The sequence below is a fragment of the Macaca thibetana genome, chromosome 1 (assembly GCF_024542745.1).
Source record: "Macaca thibetana thibetana isolate TM-01 chromosome 1, ASM2454274v1, whole genome shotgun sequence".
Taxonomy (NCBI): domain Eukaryota; kingdom Metazoa; phylum Chordata; class Mammalia; order Primates; family Cercopithecidae; genus Macaca; species Macaca thibetana.
In genome coordinates this window covers 190,839,928-190,858,309 of record NC_065578.1, presented here as the reverse complement: position 1 = coordinate 190,858,309, position 18,382 = coordinate 190,839,928, and the positions used below count along the sequence as shown (strand labels likewise).

Here is an 18,382-nt window from a genome sequence, read left to right as displayed (position 1 = left end):
CCGTCTCAAAAAAAAAAAAAAAAAAAAAAAAAAAAAATATATATATATATATACATATATATGGTAAATAAGATCAACTGCATACCTATGCTACTATTTTGCTATATAGTTTATTATGACTGCCCATGCTGCTTTCATATTAGTTGAATTTTATTGCCCTTGCTTTCTCTAGGACTTTATTAACTTTGATATAGTGTATCTATACTCATCCATGTAAATGATTTTGAAGAACAAAACAATTGAGAGATTTTTGCTTCACAATATCTGTGATTTTTGTTTCATACCTTTGTCCATGTTTCAATCTTTGTAACCAGACATAGTTCTTTATTGCATAGATCTTATAATCCCTTAATACCCTGATGCTAAAATGAATGAGCTTTAAAAATGCCTGTTAAACAAATAGTATAAAGGATAAAATAATTTAAAATTTCTTTACAGTTACAAGTTTTTAGGTGATGAAAGTAGAATTCCTAAAATATAAATTACTCTTGTGTCATTTCCCCCCTAATCTTTAGGTGTTATCTTCTTACAAATGAAACTACTGGGGTTTTTCTTGTGGTTATAGTATTTCACTATTTGAGTATGTAAACATTATGATGATGGTGTTACAGAATTAACAGCAGCAAAGGAATCGCTCTCAGTTAAAAAGAGCCTTCATCACGATCGACAGTACAATTGTTTTATATCTATAAGGCATTTCTCATAGGACTATATTTAGTCATCCCAGTAGCTTTTGGAAACACATGTTTTATCTCACAGTATTTGTAGATCACTTTTTGTGGTGAGGTAAGCATCCACACTATCTTAACCATACCCTTCCAGCCTCATCAAATTCGAAGTGAATGATTGGCAGTGGAGAGAGGTTTTCAGTGAAACCATTCTTGATAATGTAGGGCTGGAAAAATTCAAAGGTACGTTACCATGGTAACAGTGTTTTCCTAGTGATGACCTGATTTACTACGAAAAAGTCTTCAAGGAAGTCTATGACATGATTAAATAAGAGATTTAAGGAAAGGGAAAAGACAAAAACAAAACACCTGAAAGACATTCCAGTCAAGCCCAGTGCTTCTATAATAGATGCCCTAAGGTATGGTGAGAATTATTTCTGATTCAACACTTTCATTCCCTCACCTGTTAAAGTAGTAAACCTTTAAAAGAAAGCTTTTAAATTAAAATTTTCAGCTACTTGGGAGGCTGCGGTAGGACCATTGTTTAAAGCCAGGAATTTGAGATGAGCTTGGGAAACATACAAAACCCCATCTCTAAAAAAAAAGCAAAATTAGCTGGGCGTGGCATGTAGTTACAGTTATGTGGGAGGATCCCTTGAGTTCAGGGGTTCGAGGCTGCAGTCAGCTATGATCACGCCACTGCACTTCAGCCTGGATGACAGAACAAGACTCTGTCTCTAAAAAAAAAAAAATAGTAGTGATAAAAGTATGTTTTAAATAATGTAAAACTTTATATAACAGCCTGTTTCTTAAATACTATGTGAATAATTTAGTGAGAAAGAAAGTTATGGTAATTTTTATAAATGTCTTCACATTTACAATGCTGGTGTTTTTATTGGTTAAATTGAATTAGATTTCTCAATAGCTATTTTTAAAAACTGCAATAGGAAAGCCTGTCTATTGTATTTTTTAGAAACAAGCTGGTTTCTACAATATTATTCACGTTTTGTAAACAGCATCATTGAACCTGCACATAAAAGGTTAAATGTTTGCAGACCATTCTTTTTTGCCTCAAAGATCAGAGACAAATTACTATTTTTATTTTACATTCCCTTGATGAGGATAATGATAAACAGCTGTCACTTCAGTGCTTCAACTGCAAAGAACCTTATTGCAATCCTATAATTTAAACAAAGAAAAAATATAGTCATACACAATATACATACGGAAAAGAGCACAATGGAGAATTTGGTTAGAACTGGGGTTAGAGAAAAGGGAGTGTTTGCTCTCTGCAATTACTCACGTAAAAGAAAAATTCTATTCATATGCATTTTTCCCATTCATCTTAGACATTGGTAGAAGAGGCAGTTTACTGTTTCTTTCTTTCTTTCTAAAATGAGGAAAGAAATCAAATTTGCATTCTGAACTCTGTGACTCCCCATCATGTCCACTGTATTATCAGAATTGTTAAGATTTGCATGTCACTACATGTCTGCAAGTATTTCCAAAAGCTAAGAAGAATTTCAAATTGTTTTACTGATTATTTACTAAAGCCTCTAATTTTTTTTAATGCTAAGAATTAAACCAGAGTTCTCTATTCACTCTGACACTTTGTTTTCTAATTGCATCTGGTTCCAAAAAGTGAAAGTCAGTGGCTTTTGCTTATTTTGATATGCAAAAAAGTGAAGCATGGCTAAATGTTAAGAAAGCTGTAAAATGGGGAAATTTAGTGTTTCTATATGAAAATGTGGATGGTAATATAATTTTCTTGGTGTTTCATATTCCTAGAGATGAATTTAACATGTTATTTATTCTGCTTTTCTCCTTTGACTCAATCATTTATTTTTTATAAATATCAGTACTTTAAGGAATTTTTCTAGAAACTCTATGTTCTGGTTTCTTAATACCTAAGGAAAAAATTGACTTAAAAGAATATTTATCTAACATTTATTGAACAAATTTCAGTTCTCAGAGGTTGAATATATTCTTATATGGGTTGGCTGTGGTACAGATCTACATAAAGTACATAGCACAGTACCTGGAATACAATATTTGCTCAATAAATGTTCCTGGGAAGTGGTAATAGGTTTATGCTGAAATGCCATTACCTGCGACTGCTAAACACAATGGCAAAATCTAAAATCCAAGAATGTTTTAGATCAGAGAGACAAATGGAATCGTGTTATATTCCTAATGGAGGCTTATATTTCTTTATATAGAAGATGTTTTCTTCAGAAAGCTGTAGGTCATCGTCTGTTCTCATTTATATATACATATATATATATATTTATTTCATAATCACTTTATCATCCTCATTATCATCAAGCTGTAGTAACTCCTAACTCCTCAACTTGGAATTTCTCTGGTCTGTGGTTTCTTACAAGTAGACTTTCCTGGAGGCCCTAAAATGCACTGGAGCCTCAGAAATGTCCTCATACTATTGTCCCAAATCATGAGGTCATGCTCTCAGGACTGGGAAATGAGTTGAGCATGCATTATTTTAATGTGTTTTTTAGAACAATAGATATTTCTGAATGAGAGAAGCCTATATAAATGATTAGAACCAATTCTATCATTATTGTTGGTTTTGTGGCCCATCAATATGCTTTTCACACAAGCATATTGATTCAAAGGAAAGGCTTGTCATTTAATATCCAGTTAAGTTATTTAGCACAGTGCTATGCCTAGAACTGATTGGATGATTGAAAACCTGGCAGATCAAAGTATGTACATTTCCAAAGAAAAGTACTTCATGTCTACATGGAAGCAATAAATTATTTCCCCATTTTACATTCATAATTAAATCTTTCCAAATGCTAGAAAGTAGCCAGACCACTAGCAATAATACCTGTGTCATGTTCTGGGGCTTAGATGGTTCAAGCTGACTTGAAATGGAGACCATTTGTTCTAAATTGATTTCAATGCCAAGCCAATAGGTCAGCCCTTAATGATGAAGATGCCATTCCAGCTCAGCCTCTGGTGGATAAGCCAACATTAATTAAGTCAAGTCTCATAGTATAGAAAACAGATGCTTTTCTCATGTTGCACAAATAAATTCTTTGTGTATAGATGTGTTCTGTTTTATTCAAAGAATAACAAGTTGGAAGTTATAATTGTAAGTTTTTCACAATGGAGCCAGTCTTTAGTAGTGATGACAGAAGCATGAACTTACATAACAAATTCCAGCAAGTGCATGGAAGAATAAATTATCTTCTATATCTCTTATTTTGGCTTCAGGCCAGCCCGACAAAATTTAGCTTTGAATGTGGGCGGATCCAAATGCTGATCCATCCCAGAGCAGACCTAGAAGTGCCAGAACAATGCCAAGGTTATTTCTAATCTATAGAATCCCTGGAGACTCCTCTCAGAGGTTTACATTTGCATCGTATGTTTGGATTCAATTCTTTGGCCAGCTTGCAAATGGCTTAAGATTAGATTGTTCTCTGGAGGTATGTTGTTAGGTACACTGTTTATTTGGTTATTCATCTCAACATTCATTCAGAATTAGAATACTTACTTGCTTTCCCTAGAATGTGGCAGGCTAAAAATTGAGTAATAACTGCAGGTTCCCCCATCTCCTTTCAGAACCAGTGGATGCATAATAAGAAAAATGTTACCATCTACTGATGTAAACTCCAAGTATGCTAATCAGAAGTTGATCATCTGATAACATCTGACATTTTATTTTCTTCTGAATGAATACGAGATAATCCATGGTTTGTTTCTTTTCTTTTAGGCTGAAAATGATGAGAATGGCCAAGCAGAAAACTTTTCCATGGACCCACAATTGGAGAGGCAAGTGGAGACCATTCGCAACCTCGTAGACTCCTACATGTCCATTATCAACAAATGTATCCGAGATCTAATTCCAAAAACAATAATGCACCTTATGATCAATAACGTAAGTGATTATAAACTACCTCCATTTAACTTCTAACCCATCTGAGTGTGGAAGTTGCATATATTATCTTCAGTTTCTTTGTGTATTTTCTGGATAGTTGAAATACTATTACCCAGATTCATCATTTTCCTTTACACGTGATATGTGACTGACCAATGAAAGAGAACTTAGGGAAGAAAACTTAAAACTTCTAGCTATAGGACTGAGGTATTCCCCATTGGCTGTCTTCTAGAAGAGTATGAGTTTGCTCACAGTAAAGCAGAACAAAAACACCATAATCCTGGGCATCATGTAAATTAATTGCAAAACCAGCAATGAAACCAGATACCAGATGCCCTGGCTCCTAGACTTCGAGATTAAAGGCAAAGGATATATTTGTTCCTATGCCTCTGTGTGTGCATGCATGTGCACACACATGTATAAAATATGTTAATATGATTATTTTCAGCTTCTAAAATCTATGGAATGCTATTTTAACCTGGGAAAGGGGTTCTTGCTTTATGCCCTTGGATTAAAAAGTCAGAGAATTTTATTTTTCTAAGGTAAGATGCTATAACCTCAAATCTGAAAGTATCCTGCTTGACTAGCCATCAATGGGTCTAAATAACCTTTTCAAGGTTATTTATGGTAGTCAAAGTATGATACTTAAATTATGTTTGATTTAGTTCTTTTGGTAGTTAACTTTTTACAGTACAAATAATACCACAAGTTATTTGAGAAATAGTCTTTTAGATAAGATAGGTTATAATGAGGTGTTTTATAGGGGGCTTTTCTGAATCTTGACAAGTGAGACACCAATAATTTTATTCCTAGTTATCTTCTAAGGACATCTTTTTATGTAATCCAATGATAAATCATGAGCATTGCTTGTAAGAAATTAAAATTGATGGCAAAGTAGTAAACAGAGCCCCAAAGTAGAATTTAGGAGAAACCTGGGTTCTAAACCTAGTTCTGCTACAAGCTCTGTTGACCTAAGGTGAGTCTCTTTCATGTGTCTGTTTCCTCCATATGTAAAATACTAATTGTAGTAAGTGTATCTGACTTAGGGATTTGTTCCAGAAGATGGTACATATGAAAGTACTGTGAAAAATATAATTGTAAGAAAGTAATATGACTGCCTATTTAAGAACTGTAAATAGCCCTTATTTATATTTCTTGGTTCATTTCAAAATTTTATTTCTAAATACGACAGTCCATTCATTGTCCATGATCTCTGCATTCCTTGACTGTAAGAAACGCCAAGCATTCATGTGAACAATCTTATTTTTAACACTATTTTCATACACATGTTTATTCAAACAAGGTTAGCTGAATGCTTTGAAGAATCAGCAACAGGTAAGCAATAAATTAGAAATGTGCAAACTATGAAGCTTGACCAATGGCTTACTGTGTAACCTGAAGCAAATCATTTTGCCCCTTTGAGTTGAAGTCAGTCTCTTCTAAAACTACATTGAGATACCTCACAGAATCATCAGAGATTATAATAAAAGTGACTGTAAGACATTTAGAAAGATATAAAGTATTAAAAAAATAGTCTGTGTATTTTTAAAAGTACCTTCTTCATTTACTTAAATGAATTCAGGTTGTTTTGCTGTGGTATATCCAGGCACTTGCTTATTTAAACATTTTCCTGATTAAGGATCATTTATCTTTTCACTGTTTCACCGAGAGTCATTAGTGCTGCCATCAGTTCAAACAGTGCTTTGCTCTGCACTATATTAAATCATCAGCACAGGAAATAGCACTTCCTGCCTATAGCTATGAGGAGTAGCTTGACACGAATTAGCTAAAAGGAAAAAAAAAAAAACCCTTTTGCAAATCTATCCTACTTTCACCTTCTCAAGAAAAACATACACACATGCATACACACATACACACACAAAGAAAGAAAGAAAAAAGAAAGAAAGAAAGAAAGAAAGAAAGAAAGAAAGAAAGAAAGAAAGAAAGAAAGAAAGAAAGAAAGAGAGAAAGAGAGAAAGAAAGAAAGAAAGAAAGAAAGAAAGAAAGAAAGAAAGAAAGAAAGAAAGAAAGAAAGAAAGAAAGAAAGAAAAGAAAGAAAGAAAGGAAAGAAAGGAAAGAAAGGAAAGGAAAGAAAGGAGGAAAGAAAGAGAAAGAAAGAAGGAAAGAAAGAAGGAAAGAAAGAAGGAAAAGAAAGAAGGAAAGAAAGAAAGAAAGAAAGAAAGAAAGAAAGAAAAAGAAAGAAAGAAAGAAAGAAAGAAAGAAAGAAAGAAAGAAAGAAAGAAAGAAAGAAAAGAAAGAAAAGAAAGAAAGAAATGCAGGGGTAGTTTCCCTCACTCTTCACTGGTGTGTTTTCTTGTTTAATCAAATGACTAAACCTCCACCTACAGGATATTATCCTCAGAGGTAAAGTTCTGATAGTTGTCTTGAGAGAGACCTCACATAAGAGTCGTGAGAAAGGAGACTTCAATTAAGATCTGATCTCCAAGGTCAAATCTTGAAGCAAAAACTAATAGGAATGTGGAGAAGGCGAAAGTATCATGCAGTGCTGAATTCTTATGAAATTGTGGCTATCTTTGTTTGAAATTTAACTTTTTGTATCTACCAGAAATTAGTTTTACATATCTAGAATGACTGCTTTTCTTGGGTATTATTTTATGTGCTTTTTAAACTTATATATAAAAAGGTATAGTTTTACATATAATACATATATTTTAAAATTATATATGTATAATTCTATATATGAAAAATATATATCTCTTTTATTAATGTAGTCATATTCTCGTGGCATCTTATTGTACAGAATGCCCAAGCCTATTTTCTTCATTCCATATGTGACCTGTTGAGTCCATGGAAACTGAAACAGTGAACACCCAGCGCTGTGCCATCTAGATTTTTTAATTTGATTCAAAGCGAAGAGACCTTCAAATGAAAAAACTAATAATAAAATCACAACTAGAAAACTAGTCTTTTCACTCCTAATTCTAAATTCCATTCACTTAACCCTGCTGCATCTTTAAATGAGTGTGGATCAAAAAGTTAATTGTTCCTTCAGAACCAATAAATGCCTAAAACAGGGTCCTCTATTCCTTCCTGGTCTATCAAAAGCGGTGTTCTGGCCTTTCCTCTTTAAAATGGGAATGAAAAAGAATATGTTTCGGCCTTCTGAAAAAGAATATGTTTCAGCCAACGTTCATAAAGTTCAGAATTTGGTGGGCAGTTTCCTTTGAAAGTTTACATTAAGTGTTCTGCCACTCAAGTCTCCATATGGAATTGTTTAAGAAGTTTAAAGCCTAGCAATAAATGCCTTGCCTCAGACATACTGTAAGCCTTTGTCTATTGAAATGCAGCAGCTGTTTCGTTACTTAAACATACCAGGTAACAGCAGCACAAAGAAATAGCAAGTTTATGACAGACGGTTGTTCTGGACAGGCTACAGTCAAAGCGGCAGAGTTTTGCTCAGGACTTTAAAGCTAACACACACATAACACCCCATGGTAAGCCCATTTGGATGGCCTCTTCTCTGTAGCTCACCCCACCAGAAGTTCTCCATCAAAGAATGAAGTGCATCCAGCTTGATTCTAAAAATGTGTTTGGTGTGGCAAAGTGGCACATAATTCTGTTTGAACCTGTCAGCCAACCACATGTTGGATATCCATTATTTTCCATAGCTTATAAATGAAGAAATTGAGGTTCTGAGATGTTGACTTGCCCAAGATCACACAGCTGGGGGTGGCAGAGTCAAGACTGAAATCCAGGTCTTCTCATTCATAGTCTGATGTTCTCACCATTTGATCATTGGATAATGCATGTTACAGGATTAGGAAACTCTAAGTCAGTCCTCTCCAACTAGAGGACTCCTACCCCCACAGGGTATGCATGAGTTATTTTCCCAGAGGGTTAATTTTACTGAAATATTTAATTGGGATTTGTTTGAAGATGAGAAACAATGTTTTAAATCTTTCTCATATTTAAACAAACCCAGATAATACAAACGAGAATGTAAACGTTCTTAGGAATTTTTCAAAAAACCAAATTTGAAACATAGAGCCATTTCACACTGGAGTGTGTGCTGCAGCCTGCGTCCCTGGACCCCTCTGGAGGTCCACATTTACCTTCCTTGGCCATTGACATTTTGGTGGAAAATTAGTAACATGTGCCCTACTTTCAAAACTTGCTGTAACTTTAATGCATATGAAGTAAAGTGTTATTTTAAATGTTCATTATTTTAGGGGAAACTACATCTTAAATACCAGAGCTTTATCCTGGCACTTAAAGCACTGATTTGTTGCCACCGGTCAGGAATTCAGCATACTGCTCAAGAAAAAGATCACGACTAGGACTCCATAAGCCCCGCTCTCCTCTCCCCTGCCCCCACCTCCCATCGTCACTCCCTGCCAAGGCTAACACTATTCTCTTTCTTAAATTATAGATTAGTTTTACCTGTTTTTGCACTTGGTAATAATATACTATATGCCTTTTGTGTCTAACTTCTTTTGCTTAACATTACGTTTGTGAGTCAAAGGATGTTATTCTTTTGCTTAACATTACATTTGTGAGTCAAAGCACTTTTTAAAGCAGGAAAACTTCCTTGGTCTTTAGCAGAATTAAATCCCTGGGAAAAGGAAAGGAGGACTAAGTAGATATGAGAGAACTGTGAGATCTCAAACAATCACAAAATTCTAACCAAGCCCCCTCCCCAAAACTAAACAAAATTAAACTTCTCAGTTACATTTTAATACATGTTTTATGTGAATGAGAGGTATCACTGTGTTGCATACTGTGACCCTCCAATTCTAGAAACAAAGAGATTTTAAGGAAATGGTCTCCTTGGTAACTGACCTGTAGGAAACTATAGGAAAACCCTAGAAATGTCTCTTCTATTTGTGAAGGATTTAAAATGGTCTCAGTCACAGCAAAGAAGGTTTAAGATCCAAATACATTATGGGTTGCTAGAGAAGGGTTAAAGTAAGAGAGGAAAACATGTGGAACATTTTTAATGACCTCACATTCCTTTACACTGAGCAGAGCGACATGGTGCAGTAATGCCTGTTTATCTAGCCTAGAGTTTGAGCTGGAATGAGGTTTCATGTGTGAGAACTTTTACAAACCATACAGAGATGTATAGGTTATAAGGTGTTATAATTAAAAACATAAATATTATTTCAAATCTCGAATTTAAGTATAATCACTTTGTTATGTTCGGTGAAGTATTTTGTAAATGCCATCATCTAAAAGGGATTCACTTGGCCCCTAACTGTCATGCAGAATTCTTGATTTAAATATTTGTACCACTGGCATACAGACTTCTCAGAAAGTCCCTGAAGTGTCTGGAAACTCCCGGAAGTCCCCCTACCTTCATTCCAGACTCCAATTTTAGTGTCACAAAGTTAGGTTAGCAGAAGGAGATAAGAGTCTCTCTAAAATTTTGCTTAAATGCAAAATAAAATGTTAACCTATATGCTGTATTTAGCTGTCGCTTGATACCTGTACTATTGCAACAGCTATCTATTGTTCTCCTGTCTCGATGTACCTAATGCCAATTTAGCCTATAGACAGTAAAAATCACAGCATTTTTTGGAAGGGGTACTAACTGTCTGCTAGGCATCATGCTAGACAACTTATATTCATTCTTTCCCTTAATCCTCACAACAGTTGAGGTAGCTCTACCCTTATCCCTGTTTTACAGATGAGGAACCTGAGATTCAAACAGTTTGCATTATTTGCCCAAGAACAGTAAGTGTTAGAACTAGAACTTAAATCCACAGCCTGTGCTCTGAATCCACTGTATTGCATAGCAGGCAAGTTCCAGTGTGTCATAATTGATGTGGAAGATTCAAGGCACATCTTTGGTCAGAATGCTGAAACAGACCCTTATTTTACTTCATGGTTTGACAGTTGATTCTTAATTCAGCTCTGCTTTAAATCTATTCTTGGAAGAATCTTCTTTTAAATTGTATTTAATAGATTCTAAGTGATATTCCAGTAATACGTAAAGTTTCTAAAGAGTTTAACCCAACCAATGGTCAATGCCAGGAAAATTGTCTGGTTTTGAGTTTTGAATTGCACCATGCATCCAAGTGCATATACACACCCAACAGTGGGAGATTTGTGCAAACATCCATGATTCCCTGCATACCTGCAAGTACATTTAGAAGTGAATGCATCTTTAAGGAAGGGAATGAAATATTCCTAAAGCCAAATTTGCTGCCTTCCCTCTAAAGCTGACTTTCTTTTCTGATGTTTGATTTTCTATTCTCCCACTCACCCAAATGTCAATACTTGAGGTGTCTTTGATTGTTCCTTTCTTCCTTACCCTTCACATCCCAACAGCACCAAGTCCAGTTCATTATTTCCTTATAATGTCATTATATGTATCCATTTTTTATACTACTGCATTATTACTAAATGAAACCTTTAAAATCTTATGAATGATCTACAATAGCCTTCTAACAGATTTCTTTATTTTCACTACCACCCTTCCAAATTCTTTTTCAATGTTAGCCAGATTAATTTTCCTAAAACTCTCTTTTATTGTTTCACTTACTTGCTTAAAAGCTTTCGATGGCCCCTCATTGCCAAGTGAATAAAGTTCAAACACTTTTCCTTGGCATTCAAGGCCTTCACATCTGCCCCAGGATTCCTGGCCAAACTTACCTTCCACAATTATCGTGCATAAACCTCTACTCCACCAGAGGGTTTCCTAAATACATCTTGTGTATTAGATTACTTCACCTTTGAATCACTCTTGATTTATAAAATACGTACAGAAAACACTTTATTTTACCACAATAAACCTTTGCTTTAGCTGAATTTTTTGATTAGTAGAATTATTTACATGTTTTGATGCCTTTAAAACATAATGAAGCTATGTGTTTTAGGTTCTTGTCATCTCCAAATTACAAATTTTACCATATCCTAGAAATTTTGAGCATCTGACAGCTATTCTGTTATCTGCCTGATTTTTAACAATTAAATATATGTTTGCCTTTGACCTTTCTTAAAGATATTCATGAGTCTAGTTAAGAGTTAGCTTTCTCATGTAACAGAGAAACTGAAAAACTGGTTTATTTTTACTAGGCTTAAGTTAATTGCTGCACCACTGTAAAATAATGATGCTTAAACAAAAATTTACTTTTCTAAGCACTCAATCACAGTGAGATAATGCGGTAAGGGAACGGGCACTGGACTTCAAGTCAGAAGATTCTGGATTCAACTGAATGCTGTGTGACCTAGCGCAAGATACTTAAATTCTCAGAACTTGTTTCTGTATCTATAAAACTGAAATACTAATACATGTTTCCTCAGTGTGTGATGAGAATTGTCATATAACTTGTGAAGCCACTTGGTATATACCATACTTCATCGATTCTCACATTCACTTCTGTTTATATAATATTTCTGAAATGAAAGTGCATCTTACACTCAATGGCATCTTGACATCCTGTCATAGTTTGATTGGTGGTATTTTTTTTTTTTTGTCTTAATAGCACATACGATAGAAGTGTTTCTTAAAATCACTGGTGTCTTAGAGTTGATGAGATACAGTGGCCGGCGCTCCCACCCTCAGTGTTGTGCACCATATTCATCCTCTCCATTTTCATCCTGCAACAAAATGCCTCTCCCCTGAGACTCCCACACAGTGTTCACACTTTAGTTTGTTTTTATATATTAGCTAACTATGTAACCTCATGTCAGTCCTCATCACTGTTAACTAACTTGTATTGTAAACTTCTGGAAAACAGAGTGCATCTCTTTGAATTGTTTATAAATCAACCTGCATAGTTATATAAGATTCTGTATTTAATAAATATTCACTTACTGGTGCTAATTTCACTTTTGAGACAACATTGAAACTTGGCATCTCAGTAATTTTCCAGTGATTTTGGTAAAAGCTAGGGAAAGGACTGCGAATGCCAAGGAATGGAAAATGTGTGATTACATAGGTTTCTTCACATCACTGTTTTCTGTTGAAAATACTGCTGCTTACCTCATAGTACCTTCCCTCTTCTATAAGCCAAACAGCTCCAGACAATACTGTGACATGCTCACAAAGCCAGCAGGCCCTGTTCTGCTGATGGTCGGGTTTGGCCTTCTTCTACTCATCTTTATCATCCTTCAGTGTCGACAGTCAGAAGACAGAGGGAAACTGTTACTGTCACCGGTACTGGGGATAGAGACAAAATAAGAGTAAACAGATGCTTGGTGCTTCACTTTTGCCAGGGCAGACTTTGGTGGACTTTGTCCAGATTGTGCCACAGCCGTGTTTCTACCTCCACTCAGTCATTCATTTATTCCCATTTATATTTCTCTGTGGTGATCTGACAGGTTAAAGATTTCATAAATTCAGAGCTCCTAGCACAGCTGTATTCTTCAGAGGACCAAAATACTCTGATGGAGGAATCTGCTGAGCAGGCTCAGCGCCGGGATGAGATGCTACGAATGTACCAAGCCCTAAAAGAAGCCCTTGGGATAATTGGGGACATCAGCACGGCCACCGTGTCCACTCCGGCACCCCCTCCAGTGGATGATTCCTGGATACAGCACTCTCGCAGGTAAGAAGATGGCCCCACAACCCCAAGCCTGCCACGCTTGTCTGATATTTTCTGAGAGTGCTTTCCTAAACCAAGATGGAGCTACAGAAAAAAAGGAAAAGATATTTACATTCAGGAGTAAGGATCAGATTATACTAACTCCCTTCAAAATGCAGCACAGTGCATCCTCACGATGGAATGTTATATAGTCACTAAAAAGAACAAGACAGTTCTACTAGGCCCTAAAATGAAAAGATAATCCAGTTAATGGGAAGCTTAAAAAAAAAAAGGAGGTTGTAGGCTGGGCACGGTGGCTCACACCTGTAATCCCAGCACTTTGGGAGGCCGAGGCAGGTGGATCACCTGATGTCAGGAGTTTGAGACCAGACTGGCCAACATAGTGAAAAACTGTCTCTACTAAGAATACAAAAATTAGCTGGGGGTGGTGATGCACGCCTGTGATCCCAGCTATTCAGGAGGCTGAGGCAGAAGAATTGCTTGAATTCAGGAGTCAGAGGTTGCAGTGAGCTGAGATCATGCCACTGCACTCCAGCCTGGGTGACAGAACGAGACTCTGCCTCAAAAAAAAAAAAAAAAAAAAAAAAAAAAGGCGGTTGTAGAACACTGTGTTCTATGATATACAGAAAAGCAATTTATATATATAGAGAGAAAATATATACTTATAGAAATGTAGAATACAGTTTAAAAAGATGCACAAGAAACTTCTATGGTTGTTTCAACAGAGTGAAGGGGTAGGGAGAGGAAAACTTACTTTTCTCCATTTACCCTTTTATACCTTTGACTTTCATAACATGAACCTGACTTATTCAGTCCAAAAATAATTTTTAAAAAGCAGGAAGTTACAAAACATTTTTAGAGATTAATTCAGACAGAAAGGAGTGAGCAAACTATGATTTCTCTTTTTCCTCAGGTCACCTCCTCCAAGTCCCACAACCCAAAGGAGGCCAACACTAAGTGCTCCCCTCACAAGGCCCACATCTGGCCGAGGACCAGCTCCTGCCATTCCCTCTCCAGGCCCTCACTCTGGGGCTCCCCCAGTCCCATTCCGTCCAGGCCCATTACCTCCTTTCCCCAGCAGCAGTGACTCCTTCGGAGCCCCTCCACAAGTTCCATCTAGGCCCACGAGGGCCCCACCCAGTGTCCCAAGGTAAGGCATGGAGCAGAAATTCGGGTGGTGGTGCGGCTTGGTTCTCTTCTCATAGAATGACAGACAAAATTTATTTGAAAGAGAAAATTGCAAAGATCTTATCGTACGTGTTTGCAGTTTTCACAATGAACAGAGACTATAGGAAAATTGCCAACCCTGTTATGCCATTTAAAAATCACTTGTGATCATTGAAATTTCTCATTTATCAACTGGCACAAACTAAATAGGACTAAAGAACACTGGGTCCCAATGAATGACATTTTGGCAGCTATTGGGAGAATTTGAGGACTCTGAAACAAAAGAGTTATGGAGGATTGTAGCAAGCCGTATGTTCTATAGGTCATGTGAGTTCCATGGACTAAGGTCTTGCCTTCTCCATTACCAAAAGAATTCTAGAAAACCACTGACTTAGAGAATTTTATCCATCTGCCTTCTGAAATGTGATCCTTATACCCAGTTTTACCAATTTTCACATAGACTGAATAAATCTGGCTGATCGATCTGCAATTGTTTTTTTAAAACCTACACACAGGTATTTTAATATAGGCATGACTGTTGTATACAGTCACTAATCATATATAAGATAGATCATTGTACATTTGAATAATACATGTTGACAATTGTAAGTGGATTTTCAGGCTTAATTGTGAAACAATACAGCTAATAAATAATGGACCTAGAAACATACATAGTTGGAGCTGTAGTTTCACCTTCATACACTTACAGTCAAAATATACACAATGAATATAATCAGAGATTTTTAAGGTATAAAGTACTAAGGTTTTTTCCCCCTCAAAATCAGAAATATAAAGAGGAAACAAAATTAGCCCATACATAAAGTTAATTTTTTTAAATTCAATTCAGGGAATTAAAATATTTATATACTCCATGAAGGACTATCTGACTTTAGACAAATCATGAAAACAGATGTGACTTCTACCCACCCCTGCAGCCTGAGCCACCTTGCCAACTGATTGTGGCACTTACGTTTTATTTTGATCTTCATGTTGTTGAGCATAATGAAGAGAAGAAGAGGGATCTTAAACTAGTACACAGAGGGTGGTACAGCAAGAATAAGCACGAGATTTACAATCAGAAGACCTGGGTTACTGAAGGTCTTGGGCAACTCATTTAACTCTGAGATGGAAGTTCTTTTTCTATGAAACAGGGAGAATTCAATAAAGTTGTTCTCCAGATCATATGACATGAGGTATTTGAAAGAGTTTGATACACTGTAAAGACTACAGTTGTTACCACTGTTATTTTGGTCCTAAGCAAAGAGGATATATATATACTCTCAATCCAATTTTTTTTCTCTAAATTCAATAGACTTGGCTTATAAATTATTTGGAATGGTGCTAAATTTCCAGTAATAATAGTAGTAGCAACAGCCAACATTTATTGTGCTCTCAATATTACTAGGCATTGCCCTAATATACATTTTTTGTTTAAAGCTCATAACAAATAGGTTATTATCCACATTTTACAGATGCGGCAGTGAGGTTAAACAGGTTGCCCAAGGCTGCTCAGCAAGTGCCTAGTGGAGCTGGACTTTAATCCCATGCAGTCGGCTTCCAGAGCCGTTTCCTGACCATGACCCCAGGGTTTCTCAACCTCATCAGTACTGACGTTTTTGTTGTGAGGAGCTGTCCTGTGGATTATAAGATGTTTAGCAGCATCCCTCGCCTCTACCCTCTAGATTTCAGTTGCACTCCCCAGCTGTGACCACTAAAAATATCTGTAGACACTCCCAGTGTCCCTTAGGGGAGTAAAATTCCTCTCCACGTGAGAACCACTGCACTGTAGTATTCAAAAAAATTCCCTTCCATGTAAAAAACATGAATTTCAGCATTGAGCCTTGCTACAAGCAAGATCCAATTTATTATTTTAGAAAACCTCAAATTGACTGGGAAAGTGTCTGCCATTGTACCAGGAAGGTATTGAGGCCATTGGAAGAGGAAGAGTTGAGAATAGGAAGGCTGGAGTCCCATGCAGGAGCTGCTTTTGTCTGTCTAGCTATGAGAAGAAACCAGAGCAAGCTGGTAGTGCCTGTCCTCGGGAATGAACATGCATGTTCTGCCTGCTTGCTTGACTGCTTTACCTGTGGGTTTCAGATGAGCTGGCTTGCTAGTACCCTTCAGAAAAATCAACTTTTGAATGCTAAACTGACTTATTAAGTAGGGTGGAGCTGCCGTTGGTATTTTCCAGCTCGCACGCACGAGGCAGCCAAACGAGAATGAGTAGCCCGAGCTGGATGGCCGGTGCATGGGCAGCAGGGCTTAATGAGACTGCATTAGGGAATTTATAGGATGACAGTTGCCTTATTTGAAATTTCTAGAATACTCTCAAGTTAGAACCAGACTTTACTTGATCTGGCCGTGCAAAGAGTCCCAAATTTAAAACAGAAATGAGAGTACAGGGTAAAAGAGGAAAGTTGGTGGTTTTGTGCTGAGCCTTCAGGTTTCTGTGCTGGTTCAGCGCTTTGGGAGGGAAATCCTGGGGAAGGGGGCTGGGAGGGTGGTCACCTGAGAGAGAGCAAGAAAGACTCTGTCAGGATCCCCATGCCTGTTAAACCCAGCTTTAGATGGAGAGTTCTGACCACATAAAGTCTGTTTTCAATAAAAGTCAGAGCAGGAATCCTACCAAATACAAGCCAGAAATGGGGTTTAAGATTTCAAAAAATGAAAGAAGGAGAAAAAGAAAGGAAGAGAGAACGAGAGAAAGAAAAAAATTGAGAGAAGCGCTTGTTGAAACTTTACCTTATTCTGTTTGTTTAGTATATTCTATTTCTCCTCTGTGATTTGCCTCTATTTTCTCTATCAAAAACTTAGAAAGTTGAAATGCCATTATCCATCATCTCTGGGAAAACAACCCTTTGCTTTCAGAGAAGGAAGTCTGATTTGTTTTTTCAAGTTTTTTACTTTCTTAAGGGCTCTTTCTCCTTTTGTATCTGAAACTGGAAACCTATAACATGACAAGACAGCACAAAAGGTGTCCCGCCAGCTCCCTGTTGGGCTTTAATATTACAAAGGCAATAACTGAACTTTTAGAGACAAGAGATTCTGCCATTCAGCATGTGCTCGTGCATAGTTTTCTTCTGGATAATTCATGACTTCATTAGCAAGTTATGATCTTGACTTTTAAGAGCATATATACTTTTATGTTAACCCCGTTCAAAGGTAATCAAAGCACTTACATTTGTACAGAAACCATGAGTGTTCTGCTTTATATATATATATATATATATATATATATAATTGTATCTTTCCATTCCAATATAAAAGGAGAGGAAGGAGAGAGGTGGTGGAGTCATTTTTGGCCCAGCTTTTCTCAGCTGCTCAAGCTGTTCTGGTTTATGTGTATGGAGCCTTTCAGTGAGGGAGCTGGAAATATTGCAAACTACACGCCTGTTTTAATTAATTCCACTTGAACTAGAGAAGCATCTCTATCCCAAAGAGACTCACTAGTATGTATGCTTCTGTCATTAGTAAGTTGAGTATACACAAATCAGTGATTTGTGGAACATTTTCTATTGCCAAAATATCTGGATTGTCCCCTCCCCTCTCACCTCCACTCAACTTCTCTGAAGGGGCTAAACGCTGTTTGAAAATCCAATCCCGTGTGTATTTACTTAACAAGATGATCTTAAACAGACATCACCACCTCTTTAGGGTCCCTATTCTTTTAAATGAAGATCCTGATCTTCATCATACATTAACTCTAGAGCTGATGTAACTACTTTCAGATATAGCTTCTTAAAATTAGTTAATTGGGAATCACAGTCTTTGACATTAACAGAACAAATTAACTGAGTCCGAGTGTGTTTTTCCTGGCAATAACTAACTCTGGCATTATTTCACTCATTTGTCTTCTTCCCTTTCCCTGGATTAAGCTATTTTGCAATGGTCAAAAGGGGATAAGGGTGGGAGGAAGGGTCTCCAACCGAGGAAGAAGAAACTTTTTTTTTTTTTACCTCATCACTCAATATTCCAAGCTAAAAAAAAGTTGAAAAATATTTGACCACCCTTGTCAAAAAAATTTTTGACCACCCTTGTTCACCAAGTATGATGATGTCTCTTTAAAAAGACAAAACCGAATCATTCAAAAGGATTTGGCTTTTACTTCAGCTCATCAAAATGACATAAACACAACA

General features: G+C 36.5%; 1 protein-coding gene across 9 annotated transcripts in view; it reads left to right on the top strand.

Annotated features, from left to right (window-relative positions):
- The window catches only part of DNM3 (dynamin 3), a 558,007-nt gene that overhangs the window by 514,294 nt on the left and 25,331 nt on the right, over positions 1 to 18,382 (top strand). For 8 of the 9 annotated variants that reach the window (XM_050767784.1, XM_050767809.1, XM_050767775.1 and 5 more), the window contains 3 exons: positions 4,405 to 4,569; positions 12,856 to 13,082; positions 13,993 to 14,229. In XM_050767784.1, the coding sequence (XP_050623741.1) occupies positions 4,405 to 4,569; positions 12,856 to 13,082; positions 13,993 to 14,229 (629 nt within the window). Of the gene's footprint in view, positions 1 to 4,404; positions 4,570 to 12,855; positions 13,083 to 13,992; positions 14,230 to 18,382 lie in introns of those variants that run through there. The other variant, XR_007721269.1, reaches the window with a different exon arrangement.